Below are 19,827 nucleotides of genomic sequence, written 5' to 3'. Positions count from 1 at the left end.
AGTTTATTAATTTTGCTTCCAATCTCCACCCCTCCATCATTTTCACATGGTCCATCTCTGACACTTCCCTTCCCTTCCTTGACCTCTCTGTCTCAATTTCTGACGATGGACTGTCCACCAATATCCATTACAAGCCTACCGACTCCCACAGCTACCTCAACTACAGCTCCACACACCCCGCTTCCTGTAAGGACTCCATCCCATTCTCTCAGTTCCTTCGCCTCCGTCGCATCTGTTCTGATGATACTCCCATCAAAAACAGTTCCTCTGACATGTCCTCCTTCTTCCTTAACCGAGGTTTACCACCCACGGTCATTGACAGGGCCCTCAACCGTGTCCGGCCTATTTCCCGCGCATCCGCCCTCATGCCTTCTCCTCCCTCCCAGAAACATGATAGGGTTCCCCTTGTCCTCACTTATCACCCCACCAGCCTCCGCATTCAAAGGGTCATCCTCCGCCACTTCCGCCAACTCCAGCATGATGCCACCACCAAACACATCTTCCCTTCACCCCTCCCTGGCGGCATTCCGTAGGGATCGTTCCCTCCGGGACACCCTGGTCCACTCCTGCATCACCCCCTACTCCTCAACCCCCACCTATGGCACCTCCCCATGCTCACACAGAAGATGCAACACCTGCCCCTTCACTTCCCCTCTCCTCACCGTCCAAGGGCCCAAGCAGCATTTCACTTGCATTTCCTCTAACTTAGTCTACTGCATTTGTTGCTCCCAATGCGGTCTCCTCTACATTGGAGAGACCATACGCAAACTGGGCGACTGCTTTGCAGAACACCTGCGGTCTGTCCGCAAGAAAGACCCAAACCTCCCTGTCGCTTGCCATTTTAACACTCCACCCTGCTCTCTTGCCCACGTCTGTCCTTGGCTTGCTGCAGTGTTCCAGTGAAGCCCAACGCAGACTGAAGGAACAGCACCTCATCTTCCGACTAGGCACTTTACAGCCTTCCGGGCTGAATACTGAATTCAACAACTTTAGATCTTAAACTCCCTCCCCCATCCCCACCCCCATTTCCGTTTCTTCCCCATCCCTTTTGTTTTTTCCAATAATTTATATAGATTTTTCTTTTCCCACCTATTTCCATTATTTTTAAATCTATGACTATAATACCCTGTCAGACTTTACACCCCACCCCCACTAGAGCTGTACTTTGAGTGTCCTGCCATCCATTCTTAATTAGCACATTCTCTTAGATAATATCACCGCCTTTAACACCTCTTTGTTCCTTTGTCTGTAACATCTTTTGATTATCTGCTCCTATCACTGCTTGCTTGTCGCTACAACCACCCCCACCCCCCGACCTTAAACCAGCTTATATTTCACCCCTCTCCTAACTTCACTCAGTTCTGCTGAAGGGTCATGAGGGCACGAAACGTCAACTCTTTTCTTCTCCGCCGATGCTGCCAGACCTGCTGAATTTTTCCAGGTAATTCTGTTTTTGTTTTGGATTTCCAGCATCCGCAGTAGTTTTTTGTTTTTATCATCAGTTCCCATCACTGCCTGGCATCAGTTCCTAAGTTCCCAAACAGCCTGGCATCAGTTCCTCAATTCCTCCACTGCCTGGCATCAGTTCCTCACTTCCCCCACTGCCTGGCATCAGTTCCTAAGTTCCCGCACTGCCCAGCATCAGTTCCTCAGTCCCATTACTGCCTGGCGTCAGCTCTTCAGTTCCCGCACAGCCTGGCATCAGTTCCTCAGTTCCCATCACTGCCTGGCCTCAGTTCCTAACTTCCCATGCTGCCTGGCATCAGTTCCTAATATCCTGCACTGCCTGGCATCAATTCCTCAGTTCACTCACTGCCTGGCATAAATTCCACAGTTCCGACGCTACCTGACATCACTTCCTCCGTACCTGCATAGCCTGGCATCGGTTCATCAGTTCTCACACTGCCTGTCATCAGTACCTAAGTTTCCACAGTACCCGGCATCAGTTCCTAAGTTCACACACTTCCTGGCAAAAGCTTCTCAGTTCCCACACTGCCTGGCATCAGTTCATCAGTTCTCACATTGCCTGGCATCAGATACTCCATTCCCACACTGCCTGTCATCAGTTCCAAAGTTCCCACACAGCCTGGCATCAGTTTGTCAGTCACCTCACTGCATGGCATCAGCTCTTCAGTTCCTGCACAGCCTGGCATCAGTTCCTAAAATCCCGCACTGCCTGGCATTGATTCCTCAGTTCACTCACTGACTGGCATCAGTTCCTCAGTTCCGACGCTACCTGGCATCACTTCCTCAGTTCCCGCATCGCCTGGCATCGGTTCATCAGTTCTCACACTGCCTGTCATCAGTACCTCAATTCTCACAGTGCCTGGCATCAATTCCTCAGTTCCCACACTACCTGCCATCAGTTCCTCAGTTCTCGCACTGCCTGGCATCAGTTCCTAAGTTCCAACATTGCCTGGCATCACTTCCTCAGTTCCCATCACTGCCTGGCATTAGTTCCTAAGATCCTATCACTGCCTGGCATAAGTTGCTTAGTTCCCATCACTGCCTGGAATCAGTTCATCAGTTCCCATCACTGCCTGGCAGCAGTTCCTAAATTCACACACTGCCTGGCAAAAGCATCTCAGTTCCCACACTGCCTGGCATCAGCTCCTAGGTTCCCACACAGCCTAGCATCAGTTCCTCAGTTCCCATCGCTGCCTGGCATCAGTTCCTCACTTCCCCACTGCCTGGCATCAGTTCCTAAGTTCCCGCACTGCCTGGCAAAAGCTTCTCAGTTGCCACACTGCCTGGCATCAGTTCATCAGTTCTCACATTGCCTGGCATCAGAACCTCCATTCCCACACTGCCTGGCATCAGTTCCTAAGATCCTATCACTGCCAGGCATTAGTTGCTTTGTTCCCATCACTGCCTGGCATCAGTTCCTAAGTTCCCACACAGCCTGGCATCACTTCCTCAGTTCCCATCACTGCCTGGCATCAGGTCCTCACTCCCCACACAGCCTGGCATCAGTTCCTCAGTTCCCATCACTGCCTGGCATCAGTTCCTCACTTCCCCCACTGCCTGGCATCAGTTCCTAAGTTCCCACACTGCCCGGCATCAGTTCCTCAGTCCCATTACTGCCTGGCGTCAGCTCTTCAGTTCCCGCACAGCCTGGCATCAGTTCCTCAGTTCCCATCACTGCCTGGCCTCAGTTCCTAACTTCCCACGCTGCCTGGCATCAGTTCCTAATATCCCGTACTGCCTGGCATCGATTCCTCAGTTCACTCACTGCCTGGCATCAATTCTACAGTTCCGACGCTACCTGGCATCACTTCCTCAGTACCCGCATAGTCTGGCATCGATTCATCAGTTCTCACACTGCCTGTCATCAGTACCTCAGTTCTCACGGTGCCCAGCATCAGTTCCTATGTTCAGACACTGCCTGGCAAAAGCTTCTCAGTTCCCACACTGCCTGGCATCAGTTCATCAGTTCTCACATTGCCTGGCATCAGAACCTCCATTCCCACACTGCCTGGCATCAGTTCCTAAGATCCTATCACTGCCAGGCATTAGTTGCTTTGTTCCCATCACTGCCTGGCATCAGTTCCTAAGTTCCCACACAGCCTGGCATCACTTCCTCAGTTCCCATCACTGCCTGGCATCAGGTCCTCACTTCCCACACTGCCTGTCATCAGTACCTCAGTTCCCATCACTGCCTGGCATCAGTTCCTAAGTTCCCACACTGACTGGCATCAGTCCCTCAGTTCCCATCACTGCCTGGCATCAGTTCATCAGTTCTCACATTGCCTGGCATCAGATCCTCCATTTCCACACTGCCTGGCATCAGTTCCTAAGATCCTATCACTGCCTGGCATTAGTTGCTTTGTTCCCATCACTGCCTGGAATCAGTTCATCAGTTCCCATCACTGCCTGGAATCAGTTCATCAGTTCCCATCACTGTCTGGCAGCAGGTCCCCACTTCCCACACTGCCTGTCATCACTTCCTAAGGTCCCACACAGCCAGACATCAGTTTGTCAGTCACCTCACTGCATGGCATCAGCTCTTCAGTTCCTGCACAGCCTGGCATCAGTTCCTAAAATCCCGCACTGCCTGGCATTGATTCCTCAGTTCACTCACTGACTGGCATCAGTTCCTCAGTTCCGACGCTACCTGGCATCACTTCCTCAGTTCCCGCATCGCCTGGCATCGGTTCATCAGTTCTCACACTGCCTGTCATCAGTACCTCAGTTCTCACAGTGCCTGGCATCAATTCCTCAGTTCCCACACTACCTGCCATCAGTTCCTCAGTTCCCGCACAGCCTGGCATCGGTTCATCAGTTCTCACCCTGCCTGTCATCAGTACCTCAGTTCCTATCACTGCATGGCATTAGTTGCTTAGTTCCCATCACTGCCTGGAAGCAGTTCATCAGTTCCCGTCACGGCCTGGCATCAGATCCTAAGTTCCCGCACTGCCTGGCATCATATCCTCAGTCCCATCTCCGCTTGGCATCAGTTCCTAATATCCCGCACTGCCTGGCATCGAATCCTCAGTTCACTTACTGCCTGGCATCATTTCCTCAGTTCCGACACTACCTGGCATCACTTCCTCAGTTGCCGCATACTCTGGCATCGGTTCATCAGTTCTCACACTGCCTGTCATCAGTACCTCAGTTCCGACAGTGCCTGGCATCACTTCCTAAGTTCACACACTGCCTGGCATGAGTTTCCCATTTCCCACACTGCCTGGCATCAGTTCCTAAGTTCCCGCACTGCATGGCATCATGTTCGTCAGTTCCCGCACTGCCTGGCATCAGTTCCTAAGCTCCCGCACTGCCTGGCATCAGTTCCTCAGTTCTCGCACTGCCTGGCATCAGTTCCTAAGTTCCAACATTGCCTGGCATCACTTCCTCAGTTCCCATCACTGCCTGGCATTAGTTCCTAAGATCCTATCACTGCCTGGCATAAGTTGCTTAGTTCCCATCACTGCCTGGAATCAGTTCATCAGTTCCCATCACTGCCTGGCAGCAGTTCCTAAGTTCACACACTGCCTGGCAAAAGCATCTCAGTTCCCACACTGCCTGGCATCAGCTCCTAGGTTCCCACACAGCCTGGCATCAGTTCCTCAGTTCCCATCACTGCCTGGCATCAGTTCCTCACTTCCCCCACTGCCTGGCATCAGTTCCTAAGTTCCCACACTGCTCGGCATCAGTTCCTCAGTCCCATTACTGCCTGGCGTCAGCTCTTCAGTTCCCGCACAGCCTGGCATCAGTTCCTCAGTTCCCATCACTGCCTGGCCTCAGTTCCTAACTTCCCACACTGCCTGGCATCAGTTCCTAATATCCCGCACAGCCTGGCATCGATTCCTCAGTTCATTCACTGCCTGGCATCAATTCCACAGTTCAGACGCTACCTGGCATCACTTCCTCCGTACCTGCATAGCCTGGCATCGGTTCATCAGTTCTCACACTGCCTGTCATCAGTACCTCAGTTCCCACAGTACCCGGCATCAGTTCCTAAGTTCACACACTTCCTGGCAAAAGCTTCTCAGTTCCCACACTGCCTGGCATCAGTTCATCAGTTCTCACATTGCCTGGCATCAGATCCTCCATTCCCACACTGCCTGGCATCAGTTCCTAAGATCCTATCACTACCTGGCATTAGTTGCTTTGTTCCCATCACTGCCTGGAATCAGTTCATCAGTTCCCATCACTGCCTGGCATCAGGTCCACACTTCCCACACTGCCTGTCATCACTTCCTAAGTTCCCACACAGCCTGGCATCAGTTTGTCAGTCCCCTCACTGCCTGGCATCAGCTCTTCAGTTCCCGCACTGCCTGGCATCATATCCTCAGTCCCATCTCTGCTTGGCATCAGTTCCTAATATCCTGCACTGCCTGGCATCGAATCCTCAGTTCACTTACTGCCTGGCATCAATTCCTCAGTTCCGACACTACCTGGCATCACTTCCTCAGTTGCCGCATACTCTGGCATCGGTTCATCAGTTCTCACACTGCCTGTCATCAGTACCTCAGTTCACACAGTGCCTGGCATCACTTCCTAAGTTCACACTCTGCCTGGCATGAGTTTCTCAATTCCCACACTGCCTGGCATCAGTTCCTAAGTTCCCGCACTGCATGGCATCATGTTCGTCAGTTCCCCCACTGCCTGGCATCAGTTCCCAAGCTCCCGCACTGCCTGGCATCAGTTCCTCAGTTCTCGCACTGCCTGGCATCAGTTTCTAAGTTCCAACATTGCCTGGCATCACTTCCTCAGTTCCCATCGCTGCCTGGCAGCAGTTCCTAAGTTCACACACTGCCTGGCAAAAGCATCTCAGTTCCCACAGTGCCTGGCATCAGTTCCTAAGTTCCCACACAGCCTGGCATCAGTTCCTCAGTTCCCATCACTGCCTGGCATCAGTTCCTCACTTCCCCCAGTGCCTGGCATCAGTTCCTAAGTTCCTGCACTGCCCGGCATCAGTTCCTAATATCCCGCACTGCATGGCATCGATTCCTCAGTTCACTCACTCCCTGGCATCAATTCTACAGTTCCAACGCTACCTGGCATCACTTCCTCAGTACCCGCATAGAGTGGCATCAATTCATCAGTTCTCACACTGCCTGTCATCAGTACCTCAGTTCCCACGGTGCCCGGCATCAGAACCTCCATTCCCACACTGTCTGGCATCAGCTCCTCCGTTCCCACACTGCCTGGCATCAGTTCATCAGTTGCCATCTCTGCTAGGCATCAGTTCCTCAGTTCCCACATTTCCTCACATCAGTATCTCAGTTCCCGCCCTGCCTTGGATCAGTTCCTCAGTTCCCGTACTGCCTGGCATCAGTTCCTCATTTCCCGGACTGCCTGGCATCAGTACCAAAGATCCCACGCTGGCTGGCATCAGTTCCTAAGTTCCAACACTGCCTGGCATCACTTCTTCAGTTCCCGCACTGCCTGGCATCAGCTCCTCATTTCCCAAACTGCGTGGCAGCATTTCCTCAGTACCCACACTGCCTAACACCATTTCCTAAGTTCCCATCACTGCCTGGCATTAGTTCCTTAGTTCCCATCACTGCCTGGCATCAGTTCATCAGTTCCCATCACTTCCTGGCATCAGTTCCTCAGTTCCCACACTGCCTAGCACCAGTTCCTAAGTTTCCGCAATGCCTGGCATCAGCTCCTCAGTTCCCAAACTACATGGCAGCATTTCCTCACTACCCACACTGCCTGGCACCAGTTCCCAATTTCCCGCACTGGCTGGCATGAGTTTCGCAGTTCCCACACTGCCTGGCATCAGTTCATCAGTTCGCACACTGCCTAGCATCAGCTCCTCCGTTCCCACACTGCCTGGTATCATTTCCTCAGTCCCCACACTGCCTGGCATCAGTTCATCAGTTCTCACACTGCCTGTTATCAGTACCTCAGTTCCCACAGTGACCGGCAGCAGTTCATCAGTTCTCACACTGTCTGGCATCAGCTCCTCCGTTCCCACACTGCCTGGCATCAGTTCCTCGCTTCCCATCACTGCCTGGCATCAGTTCCTCAGTTCCCGCATTGCCTGTCATCTGCTCCTCAGTTCCCAAACTACGTGGCAGCATTTCCTCAGTACCCACACTGCCTGGAACCAGTTCCTAAGTTCCCATCACTGCCTGGAATTACTTCCTTAGTACCCATCAATGCCTGGCATTTCATCAGTTCCCATCGCTGCCTGGCATCAGTTCCTCAGTTCACGCACTGCCTGGCATCAGTTCCTAAGTTCCCACAATGCCTGGCATCAGTTCCTCTATCCCATTACTGCCTGGCATCAGCTCATCAGTTCCCACACTGCCTGGCATAAGTTCCTTCGTTCCCGCACTGCCTGGCATCAATTCCTCAGTTCCAACGCTACCTTCGCCGGTTCCCGCGTAGCCTGGAATCGGTTCATCAGTTCTCACACTGCCTGTCATCAGTATCTCAGTTCCCACAGTGTCTGGCATCATTTCCTAAGTTCCAACACTGCCTGCCAAAAGCTTCTCAGTTCCCACACTGCCTGGCATCAGTTCATCAGTTGCCATCAATGCCAGGCATCAGTTCCTCAGTTCGCACATTTCCTCACATCAGTATCTCACTTACCGCACTGCCTGGCATCATTTCATCAGTTCCCGCACTGCCTGGCATCAGTACCAAAGATCCCGCGCTGGCTGGCATCAGTTCCTAAGTTCCAACACTGCCAGGCATCACTTCCGCAGTTCCCGCACTGCCTGACATCAGCTCCTCGGTTCCCAAACTGCGTGGCAGCATTTTCCAACTACCCACACAGCCTGGCACCAGTTCCTAAGTTCCCGCACTGCCAAGCTTCGGTTCATCAGTTCTCACACTGTCTGACATCAGCTCCTCCGTTCCCACACTGCCTGGCATCAGTTCCTCCGTTCCCATCACTGCCTGGCATCAGTTCATCAGTTGCCATCTTTGCGATGCATCAGTTCCTCAGTTACCACATTTCCTCACATCAGTATCTCAGTTCCCACACTGCCTTGGATCAGTTCCTCAGTTCCCGCACTGCCTGGCATCAGTTCCTCAGTTCCCGCACTGCCTGGCATCAGTTCCTAAGTTCCCACAATGCCTGGCATCAGTTCCTCTATCCCATTACTTCCTGGCATCAGCTCTTCCGTTCCCACACTGCCTGGCATCATTTCCTCAGTTCCCACACTGCCTGGCATCGGTTCATCAGTTCTCACACTACCTGTTATCAGTACCTCAGTTCCCCCAGTAACCGGCAGCAGTTCCTAAGTTCACACACTGCCTGGCAAAAGCTTCTCAGTTCCCACACTGCCTGGCATCAGCTCATCAGTTCTCACACTGTCTGGCATCAGCTCCTCCATTCACAAACTGTCTGGCATCAGCTCCTCCATTCCCACACTGCCTAGCATCAGTTTCTCAGTTTCCATCACTGCCTGGCATCAGTTCATCAGTTGCCATCTCTGCCAGGCATCAGTTCCTCAGTTCCCACATTTCCTCACATCAGTTCCTCAGTTCCCGCACTGCCTGGCATCAGTTCCTCATTTCCCGCACTGCCTGGCATCAGTACCAAAGATCCCGCACTGGCTGGCATCAGTTCCTAAGTTCCAACACTGCCTGGCATCAATTCCTCAGTTCCCACACTGCCTGGCATCAGCTCCTCAGTTCCCAAACAGCGTGGCAGCATTTCCTCAGTACCCAAACTGCCTGGCACCAGTTCCTAATTTCCCACATTGCCTGGGATCAGCTCCTAAGTTCCAACACTGCCTGGCATCAGTTCCTCTATCCCATCACTGCCAGGCATCAGCTCTTCAGTTGTCGCACTGCCTGGCATGATTTCCTTAGTTCCCGCACTGCCTGGCATCAGTTCCTAAGTTCCCATCACTGCCTGGCATTAGTTCATCAGTTCCCATCACTGCCTGGCATCAGTCCCTCAGTTCCCACACTGCCTAGCATCAGTTCCTAAGTTCCCACACTGCCTGGCATCATTTCCTCAGTCCCATCACTGTTTGGCATCAGTTCCTTAGTTACCACACTGCCTGGCATCAATTCCTAAGCTCCCGCACTGCCTGGCATCAGTTCTTCAGTTCCCATCACTGCCTGGAATCTGCTGTTCAGTTCCCGCACTGCCTGGCATCAGTTCCTCAGTTCGCACAATGCCTGGCACAAGTTCCTCAATTCCCACAGTGCCTGGCATCAGTTCCTCTATCCCATCACTGCCTGGCATCAGCTCCTCAGTTCCCGCACTGCCTGGCATCAGTTCATTAGTTCCCGCACTGCCAGGCATCAGTTCCTAAAATCGCGCACTGTTTGGCATCAGTTCCTCAGTTCCCACACTGCCTGGCATCAGTTCCTAAGTTCCCACACTGCCTGGAATCAGTTCTTCAGTCCCATCACTGCCTGGCATCAGCTCCTCCGTTCCCGCACTGCCTGGCATCAGTTCCTTAGTTCCCGCACTGCCTGGCATCGGTTCCTTGATTCCCGCACTGCCTAGCCTCAATTCCTAAGATCGCGCACTGCCGGGCATCAGTTCCTCAGTTCCCGCACTGCCTGGCATTACTGCCTCAGGTCCCATCATTGCCTGGCATTAGTTCCTTAGTTCACATCACTGCCTGGCATCAGTTCATCAGTTCCCATCACTGCCTGGCATCTGTTCCTAAGTTCCCACACTGCCTGGCATCAGTTCCTCAGATCCCATCAATGCCTGGCATTAGTTCCTTAGTTCACATCACTGCCTGGCATCAGTTCATCAGTTCCCATCACTGCCAGGCATCAGTTCCTAAGTTCACACACCGCCTGGCATCAGTTCCTAAGTTCCCGCACTACCTGGCATCAGTTCCTAATATCCCGAACTGCCTGGCATTGATTCCTCAGTTCACTCAATGCCTGGCATCAGTTCCTCAGTTCCCACATTTCCTCACATCAGTATCTCAGTTCCAACACTGCCTGGCATCACTTCCTCAGTTCCCACACTGCCTGGCATCAGCTCCTCAGTTCTCAAACTGCAGGGCAGCAATTCCTCAGTACAAACACTGCCTAGCACCAGTTCCCCCATTCCCACATTGCCTGGGATCAGCTCCGAAGTTCCAACACTGCCTGGCATCAGTTCCTCTATCCCATCACTGCCAGGCATCAGCTCTTCAGTTGTCGCACTGCCTGGCATGATTTGCTTAGTTCCCGCACTGCCTGGCATCAGTTCCTAAGTTCCCATCACTGCCTGGCATTAGTTCCTCAGTTCCCAACACTGCCTGGCATCAGTTCATCAGTTCCCATCACTGCCTGGCATCAGTTCCTCAGTTCCCACACTGCCTAGCATCAGTTCCTAAGTTTCCACACTGCCTGGCATCATTTCCTCAGTCCCATCACTGTTTGGCATCAGTTCCTTAGTTACCGCACTGCCTGGCATCAGTTCCTAAGATCCTGCACTGCCTGGCATCAATTCCTAAGCTCCCGCACTGCCTGGCATCAGTTCTTCAGTTCCCATCACTGCCTGGAGTCAGCTGTTCAGTTCCCGCACTGCCTGGCATCAGTTCCTCAGTACCCACAATGCCTGGCACAAGTTCCTCAATTCCCACAGTGACTGGCATCAGTTCCTCTATCCCATTACTGCCTGGCATCAGCTCCTCAGTTCCCGCACAGCCTGGCATCAGTTCCTTAGTTTCCGCACTGCCAGGCATCAGTTCCTAAGATCGCGCACCACCTGCCATCAATTCCTAAGCTCCCGCACTGCCTGGCATCAGTTCCTCAGTTCCCACACTGCCTGGCATCAGTTCCTAAGTTCCCACACTGCCTGGAATCAGTTCTTCAGTCCATGCACTGCCTGGCATCAGCTCCTCAGTTCCCGCACTGCCTGGCATCAGTTCCTTAGTTCCCACACTAACTGGCGTCAGTTCCTAAGATCCCGCACCACCTGGCATCAATTCCTAAGCTCCGGCACTGCGTGGCATCAGTTCCTCAGTTCCCACACTGCCTGGCATCAGTTCTAAGTTCCCACACTGCCTGGAATCAGTTCCTCAGTCCCATCACTGCCTGGCGTCAGCTCCTCAGTTCCCGCACTGCCTAGCCTCAGTTCCTAAGATCCCGCACTGCCGGGCATCAGTTCCTCAGTTCCAGCACTGCCTGGCATTACTTCCTCAGTTCCCATCATTGCCTGGCATTAGTTCCTTAGTTCACATCTCTGCCAGGCATCAGTTCCTCAGTTCCCACATTTCCTCACATCAGTATCTCAGTTCCAACACTGCCTGGCATCACTTCCTCAGTTCCCGCACTGCCTGGCATCAGCTCCTCAGTTCCCGCACTGCCTAGCCTCAGTTCCTAAGATCCCGCACTGCCGGGCATCAGTTCCTCAGTTCCCGCACTGCCTGGCATTACTTCCTCAGTTCCCATCATTGCCTGGCATTAGTTCCTTAGTTCACATCTCTGCCAGGCATCAGTTCCTCAGTTCCCACATTTCCTCACATCAGTATCTCAGTTCCAACACTGCCTGGCATCACTTCCTCAGTTCCCGCACTGCCTGGCATCAGCTCCTCAGTTCTCAAACTGCGTGGCAGCAATTCCTCAGTACCCACACTGCCTGGCACCAGCTCCTCCATTCCCACATTGCCTGGGATCAGCTCCTAAGTTCCAACACTGCCTGGCATCAGTTCCTCTATCCCATCACTGCCAGGCATTAGCTCTTCAGTTCTCGCACTGCCTGCCATCAGTTCCTAAGTTCCCATCACTGCCTGGCATTAGTTCCTCAGTTCCCAACACTGCCTGGCATCAGTTCATCAGTTCCCATCACTGCCTGGCATCAGTTCCTCAGTTCCCACACTGCCTAGCATAAGTTCCTAAGTTCCTTCACTGCCTGGCATCAGTTCCTCAGTCCCATCAATGCTTGGCATCAGTTCCTTAGTTACCGCACTGCCTGGCATCAGTTCCTAAGATCCTGCACTGCCTGGCATCAGTTCTTCAGTTCCCATCACTGCCTGGAATCAGCTATTCAGTTCCCGCACTGCCAGGCATCGGTTCCTCAGTTCCCACACTGCCTGGCATCAGTTCCCAAGTTCCCATACTGCCTGGAATCAATTCTTCAGTTCCATCACTGCCTGGCATCAGTTCCTCAGCTCCCGCGCTGCCTGGCATTAGTTCCTTAGTTCACATCACTGCCTGGCATTAGTTCATCAGTTCCCATCACTGCCTGGCATCAGTTCCTCAGATCCCATCAATGCCTGGCATCAGTGCCTAAGTTCCCGCACTGCCTGGCATCTGTTCCTATTATGATGCTCCGCCTGGCATCGATTCCTCAGTTCACTCACTGCCTGGCATCAATTCCTTAATTCCCAAACTGCGTGGCATCATTTCCTCAGTACCCACAATGCCTGGCACAAGTTCCTCAATTCCCACAGTGACTGGCATCAGTTCCTCTTTCCCATCACTGCCTGGCATCAGCTCCTCAGTTCCCGCACAGCCTGGCATCAGTTCCTTAGTTTCCGCACTGCCAGGCATCAGTTCCTAAGATCGCGCACCACCTGCCATCAATTCCTAAGCTCCCGCACTGCCTGGCATCAGTTCCTAAGTTCCCACACTGCCTAGCATCAGTTCCTAAGTTCCCACACTGCCTGGAATCAGTTCCTCAGTCCCATCACTGCCTAGCATCAGCTCCTCAGTTGCCGCACTGCCTGGCATCAGTTCCTTCATTCCCGCACTGCCTAGCCTCAGTTCCTAGGATCCCGCACTGCCGGGCATCAGTTCCTCAGTTCCCACACTGCCTGGCATTACTTCCTCAGTTCCCATCATTGCCTGGCATTAGTTCCTTAGTTCACATCTCTGCCAGGCATCAGTTCCTCAGTTCCCACATTTCCTCACATCAGTATCTCAGTTCCAACACTGCCTGGCATCACTTCCTCAGTTCCCGCACTGCCTGGCATCAGCTCCTCAGTTCTCAAACTGCATGGCGGCAATTCCTCAGTACCCACACTGCCTGGCACCAGTTCCTCCATTCCCACATTGCCTGGGATCAGCTCCTAAGTTCCGACACTGCCTGGCATCAGTTCATCAGTTCCCATCACTGCCTGGCATCAGTTCATCAGTTCCCATCACTGCCTGGCATCGGTTCCTCAGTTCCCACACTGCCTAGCATCAGTTCCTAAGTTCCCTCACTGCCTGGCATCAGTTCCTCAGTCCCATCAATGCTTGGCATCAGTTCCTTAGTTACCGCACTGCCTGGCATCAGTTCCTAAGATCCCGCACTGCCTGGCATCAATTCCTCAGTTCCCATCACTGCCTGGAATCAGCTATTCAGTTCCCGCACTGCCAGGCATCAGTTCCTCAGTTCCGACACTGCCTGGCATCAGTTCCCAAGTTCCCACACTGCCTGGAATCAGTTCTTCAGTCCCATCACTGCCTGGCATCAGTTCTTCAGCTCCCGTGCTGCCTGGCATTAGTTCCTTAGTTCACATCACTGCCTGGCATCAGTTCCTCAGATACCATCAATGCCTGGCATCAGTTCCTAAGTTCCCGCACTGCCTGGCATCAGTTCCTATTATGATGCTCTGCCTGGCATCGATTCCTCAGTTCACTCACTGCCTGGCATCAATTCCTCAGTTCACAGACTACCTGTCATCGGTTCCTAAGTTCACACACTGCCTGGCATCAGTTCATCAGTTCTTACACTGTCTGACATCAGCACCTCCGTTCCCACACTGCCTGGTATCATTTCCTCAGTTCCCACACTGCCTGGCATTGGTTCATCAGTTCTCACACTGCCTGTCATCAGTCCCTCAGTTCCCACAGTGCTCGGCATCAGTTCCTAAGTTCCCGCGCTAACTGGCATCAGTTCCTAAGTTCCCACACTACCTGGCATCAGAACCAAATATCCCAAACTGCCTGGCATCGATTCCTCAGTTCACTCACTGCCAGGCATCAGTTCCTCAGTTCCCACATTTCCTCACATCAGTATCTCAGTTCCCGCACTGCCTGGGATCAATTCCTCACTTCCCGCACTGCCTGGCATCAGTTCCTCAGTTCCCATCACTGCCTGGCATCAGTTCATCAGTTCCCATCACTGCCTGGCATCAGTTCCTTAATCATTGCACTGCCTGGCATCAGTTCCTAAGCTCCCGCACAGCTTGGCATCATTTCCTCAGTTCCCATCACTGCCTGGAATCAGCTCTTCAGTTCCCGCAATGCCTGGCATCAGTTCCTCAGTTCACACACTGCCTGGCATCAGTTCCTTAATTCCCAAACTATGTAGCATCATTTCTTCAGTACCCACACTGCCTGGCAACAGTTTCTCAATTCCCACACTGTCTGGCATCAGTTCCTCAGTTCTATCACTGCCTGGCATCAGTTCATCAGTTCCCATCACTGCCTGGCATCAGTTCCTTAATCATTGCACTGCCTGGCATCAGTTCCTAAGCTCCCGCACAGCTTGGCATCATTTCCTCAGTTCCCATCACTGCCTGGAATCAGCTCTTCAGTTCCCGCAATGCCTGGCATCAGTTCCTCAGTTCACACACTGCCTGGCATCAGTTCCTTAATTCCCAAACTATGTAGCATCATTTCTTCAGTACCCACACTGCCTGGCAACAGTTTCTCAATTCCCACACTGTCTGACGTCAGTTCCTCAGTCCTATCACTGCCTGGCATCAGCTCTTCAGTTCCCACAATACCTGGCATCAGTTCCTTAGTTCCCGCACTGCCTGGCATCAGTTCCTCAGTTCCCATCACTGCCTGGAATCAGATCTTCAGTTCCCGCGCTGCCTGGCATCAGTTCCTCAGATCCCGCACTGCCTGGCATCAATTCCTAAGTTCCCCCACTGCCTGGCATCAGTTCCTCAGATCCCATCACTGCCTGGCATTAGTTTCTTAGTTCCCATCACTGCGTGCAAACAGTTCATCAGTGCCCATCGCTGCCTGGCATCAGTTCCTTAATTCCCAAACTGCGTGGCATCATTTCCTCAGTACCCACACTGCATGGCACCAGTTCCTCAATTCCCACACTTCCTGGCATCAGTTCCTCAGTCCTATCACTGCCTGGCATCAGCTCTTCCGTTCCCGCACTACCTGGCATCAGTTCCTAAGTTCCAACACTGCCTGGCATCACTTCCGCAGTTCCCGCACTGCCTGACATCAGCTCCTCAGTTCCAAAACTGCGTGGCAGCATTTCCTCAGTACCCACACTGCCTGGCATCATTTCCTCAGTTCCCACACTGCCTGGCATCGGTTCATCAGTTCTCACACTGCCTGTTATCAGTACCTCAGTTCCAAAACTGCATGGCAGCATTTCCTCAGTACCCACACTGCCTGGCATCATTTCCTCAGTTCCCACACTGCCTGGCAGCAGTTCCTAAGTTCACACACTGCCTGGCATAAGTACTTCAGTTCTTGCACTGCCTGGCATCAGTTCATGAGTTCCCACACTGCCTGGCATCAGTTCTCACACTGTCTGGCATCAGTACCTCAGTTGCCACACTGCCTGGCATCAGTTCCTCAGCTCCTGCACTGCCTGGCATCGGTTCATCAGTTCCCACACTGCCTGGCATCAGTTCCTCAGTTCCCACACTGCCTGGCATAAGTACGTCAGTTCTTGCACTGCCTGGCATCAGTTCATGAGTTCCCACACTGCCTGACATCAGTTCATCAGTTCTCACACTGCCTGGCATCAGTACCTCAGTTGCCACACTGCCTGGCATCAGTTCCTCAGCTCCCGCACTGCCTGGCATCAGTTTATCAGTTCCAGCACTACCTGGCATCAGTTCCTCAGTTACTACACTGCTTGGCATCAGTACCTCAGTTCCCGCACTGCCTGGCATCAGTTCCGCAGTTCCTATACTGACTGGCATCAGTTCCTCAGTTCCCGCAAAGCCTGGCATCAGTTCCTAAGATCCCGCACTGCCTAGCATAAGTTCCTCAGTTCCTGCACTGCCTGGGATAGATTCCTCAGTTCCCACACTGCCTGGCACCAGTTCCTCAGTTCCCGCACTGCCTGGCATCAGTTTCTAAGTTCCCATCACTGCCTAGCATTAGTTCCTTGGTTCCCATCACTGTCTGGCATCAGTTCATCAGTACCCATCACTTCTTGGCCTCAGTTCGTAAGATCCCACACAGCCTGGCATCAGTTCCTCAGTTCACACACTGCCTGGCATCAGTACCAAAGATCACGCACTGCCTGGCATCAGTTCCTCAGATCCAAAACTGCCTGGCATCACTTCCTCAGTTCCCGCACTGCCTGGCATCAACTGCTCAGTTCCCAAACTGTGTGGCAGCAATTCCTCAGCTCCCACACTGCCTGGCACCAGTTTCTCAGTTCCCGCACTGCCTGGCATCAATTTCTTAGTTCCCATCACTGCCTGGCATCAGTTTCTCGGTTCCCATCACTGCCTGGCATCAGTACTTCAGTTCCCACACTGCCTGGCATCGGTTCCATAGTTCCCACACTGCCTTGCATCAGTTCATGAGTTCCCACACTGCCTAGCATCAGTTCATCAGTTCCCACACTGCCTAGCATCAGTTCATCAGTTCCCACACTGCCTGGCAGCAATTCCCGAGTTCCCACACTGCCTGGCATCAGTTCCTAAGATCCCGCACTGCCAGGCATCAGTTCCTAAGATCCCGCACTGCCTGGCATCAGTTCCTCAGTTCTCGTACCGCCTGGCATCAGTTCCTAAGATCCTGCACTGCCTGGCATCAGTTCCTCAGTTCCCACACTGCCTAGCATCAGTTCATCAGTTCCCGCACTGCCTGGTATCAGCTCCTCAGTTCCACACTGCCTGGCAGCAATTCCTCAGTTCCCACACTGCCTGGCATCGGTTCCTCAGTTCCCACACTGCCTGGCATCCGTTCCTCCGTTCCTGCACTGCCTGGCATCAGTTCCTCAGTTCCTGCTCTGCCTGGTACTGGCTTCTCGGTTCCCATCACTGTTGGGCACCAATTCCTCAGACCCCAGAGCTGCCTGCTTAATCAATAGCCCGTATGCCACCTTAGACATTCACACCCTCCATCATTGGCATACAGTGACTGCATGTATGCCATCTACAATATGCACTGCAGCAACTTGCAACAGCTCCTTTGCCAACACCTTCCAAATCCACAACCTTTGCTGCCTAGAAGAACAAAGGCAGCAATTTGAGGGCAAGTATGGAAGCGGCTAAAATGCTGCAATTAGAATTTAGTGGCCAAGCACACGTAATTCCTATAGTAATGAAATGGCTGTGAGTTTATGTTGCCGTTAATTTGTCACTTGAGGCAGAAAAACAATCATGGAGATAACTCATGCACCCATTATACCGTCTCTCTCTGTGTTGCAGGTATAGCCTCCTACCTCTGCCTGGTTTCACTCGGACTCTGGAGCCCAAGAGGACCAGATCTCAGCAACTGCACCTCGCCCTGGGTAAACCAAGTGGCACAAAAGGTAACTGTGGCATACAGAGACTTATGGGCCTGTTATATATTGTTGTATTATCTATAACTATTTATAAAGAGCTAGGAACTAATTCTGTGTAAGTGTTCCGGGGGGCCACAATTCACACCTGCACTAGAAACTGATGTGATGTGTAACGGAACCAGTTCAAACCAGTCCTTCAAGTGTACAAGGCAGCATGGCAAGTTAAAGACAAAGAGTTCTAATCTTTCCAAGCTTAACGTGTCACTATTCAGTGATCAGTGATCCAAAAACAACACGAACCTATAGCAGGGTCCAAGTTAGGACTAAAAACAAAAAGTGCCAGGAGTGCTCAGCAGGCCTGGCAGCATTGGTGGAGTGGGAAACAGAGTTAACGTTTCCAGTCAAAATATTCAACTCGAAATGTCAACTCTGTCAACAGATGCTGCCTGACCTGCTGAGCTTTTCCAGCAGTTTCTGTCCCTATTGCAGATTTCCAACATCCGCAGTGTTTTGCTTTTAATCCGTCAGAGATATTGGGTAGGTATAAAAGAAAATTAAAAAGGCTCGTGGAATGTTGGCCTTAATCTCAAGGCTGGCATCCAAAGAAGTGGAAATTAAGTAACAGTTATGTATAAATTATATAAATCCTATCTCGAGTGATGACTTCCAACCTGGGCAGTTTACATCAGGAAGGATATATTGACCTTAAAGGGAATGCGGTGCAGATTCAGCAGAATGATAATGGCGCTAAAAGTGTTAAATTAAGACTACAGGCTGCTTGGAATCAGTTTGTATTTTCTTACGTATAGAAGCTTAAGGAATGATCCAACTGAGCTGCTTAAGATGATTAAAGTAGTTGATAGGGTGGATAGAGAGAAACTATTTTCTCTGGCGGACAGTCCAGAACAAGGGGGCATAACCTTAAAATTAGAGCCAGGATATCAGGAGCTTCTTCCTTTTTTTTTTATTCTTCCATGGAATGTGAGCATTTCTGGTAAAGACAGCTTTTGTTGTCCATCCCTAATTCGAACCATAGAAACGTTACGGCGCAGAAAGAGGCCATGCAGCCCATTGTTGCCCAGAATTGCCCCTGTGAAGGTGGTGGTGAGCTGCTGCAGTCCAAGTGGTGTGGAGGGGAGAGGGAGTTCCAGGATTTTAACCCAACGACAGTGAAGGAACAGTGATATATTTCCAAGTCAGGATGGTGAGTGGCTTGGAGGGGAACTTCCAGGTGCCTGCTGCCCTTGTCCTTCTAGGTGGTAAAGGTCATGGGTTTGGAAGGTGCTGTCGAGGGAGGCTTAGCGAGGTGTTCTTCATACAGAAAGGCTAGCGGGAATCTGGAACTCCCTCCTTTGAAAAGTTCCTGAGGCTGGGGCTCAGTTGAAAATTTCCAAACTGAGATTGATAGATTTTTGTTCGGCAAGGGGGATGTGGGACGAAAAGCAGAGTCTGGAGTCAGCTGACAGCAGGAAATTTTATTACGAGCATTGCAGGGGAGTGCTTCAGCGAACCGAAGCATCTCAAAAAGCAGTTATTGTGACAAGCGTTTATACACAATACAGCTTCAGCTGGCCGCATGTCCGAGCCTGTTTTGTCTGTTCATAGCCTTCTTCTGTCCCTGGTAAACAGGTCCTATCATATTCTAGCAGGCAAGCAGGCTAGTGGGAGAGGACAACATGTAAAAGAAATAGATAAACAGCTCAGGCTTATTGGCTACAGTAACTTCGTCTCTATACACATAGAGAAAAGCAATAAGCAGATGGGTAGGCCAAGGGTTGTGGTGGAAAAATGCAGTGAGAGAGACAGCTTTCATAAGCATAACTCACTTTATCACTCATAGTAATTGTATTAACCCTTTATATCCCACATCAAAAGGTATTAGTGGAAAGGGCACCGAGGCAGATACATAGCATTATGGGCAGAATCTATTTGAAGGATGGAACAGGCTTGAGGGGTTAAAATGTGTTCCAATGAACAAGCAAAAACCTCAGAAGGAATATTACAGCGAGGGTTCGATGGAGTTTTAG

General features: G+C 51.8%; 1 protein-coding gene across 1 annotated transcript in view; it reads left to right on the top strand.

The window, feature by feature from the left end:
- LOC144668756 (adhesion G protein-coupled receptor L1-like) overlaps positions 1 to 19,827 on the top strand; it is a 153,445-nt gene that overhangs the window by 26,617 nt on the left and 107,001 nt on the right. The window contains exon 3 of the mRNA XM_078531087.1: positions 17,730 to 17,827. Within this exon, the coding sequence (XP_078387213.1) occupies positions 17,730 to 17,827 (98 nt within the window). The remainder of the gene's footprint in view (positions 1 to 17,729; positions 17,828 to 19,827) is intronic.

Source organism: Cetorhinus maximus, chromosome 28, assembly GCF_964194155.1.
Source record: "Cetorhinus maximus chromosome 28, sCetMax3.hap1.1, whole genome shotgun sequence".
In the NCBI taxonomy this organism is placed as follows: Eukaryota; Metazoa; Chordata; class Chondrichthyes; order Lamniformes; family Cetorhinidae; genus Cetorhinus; species Cetorhinus maximus.
Note: the sequence above shows the minus strand (reverse complement) of the source record. Positions and strands in the feature narration are given on the sequence as shown.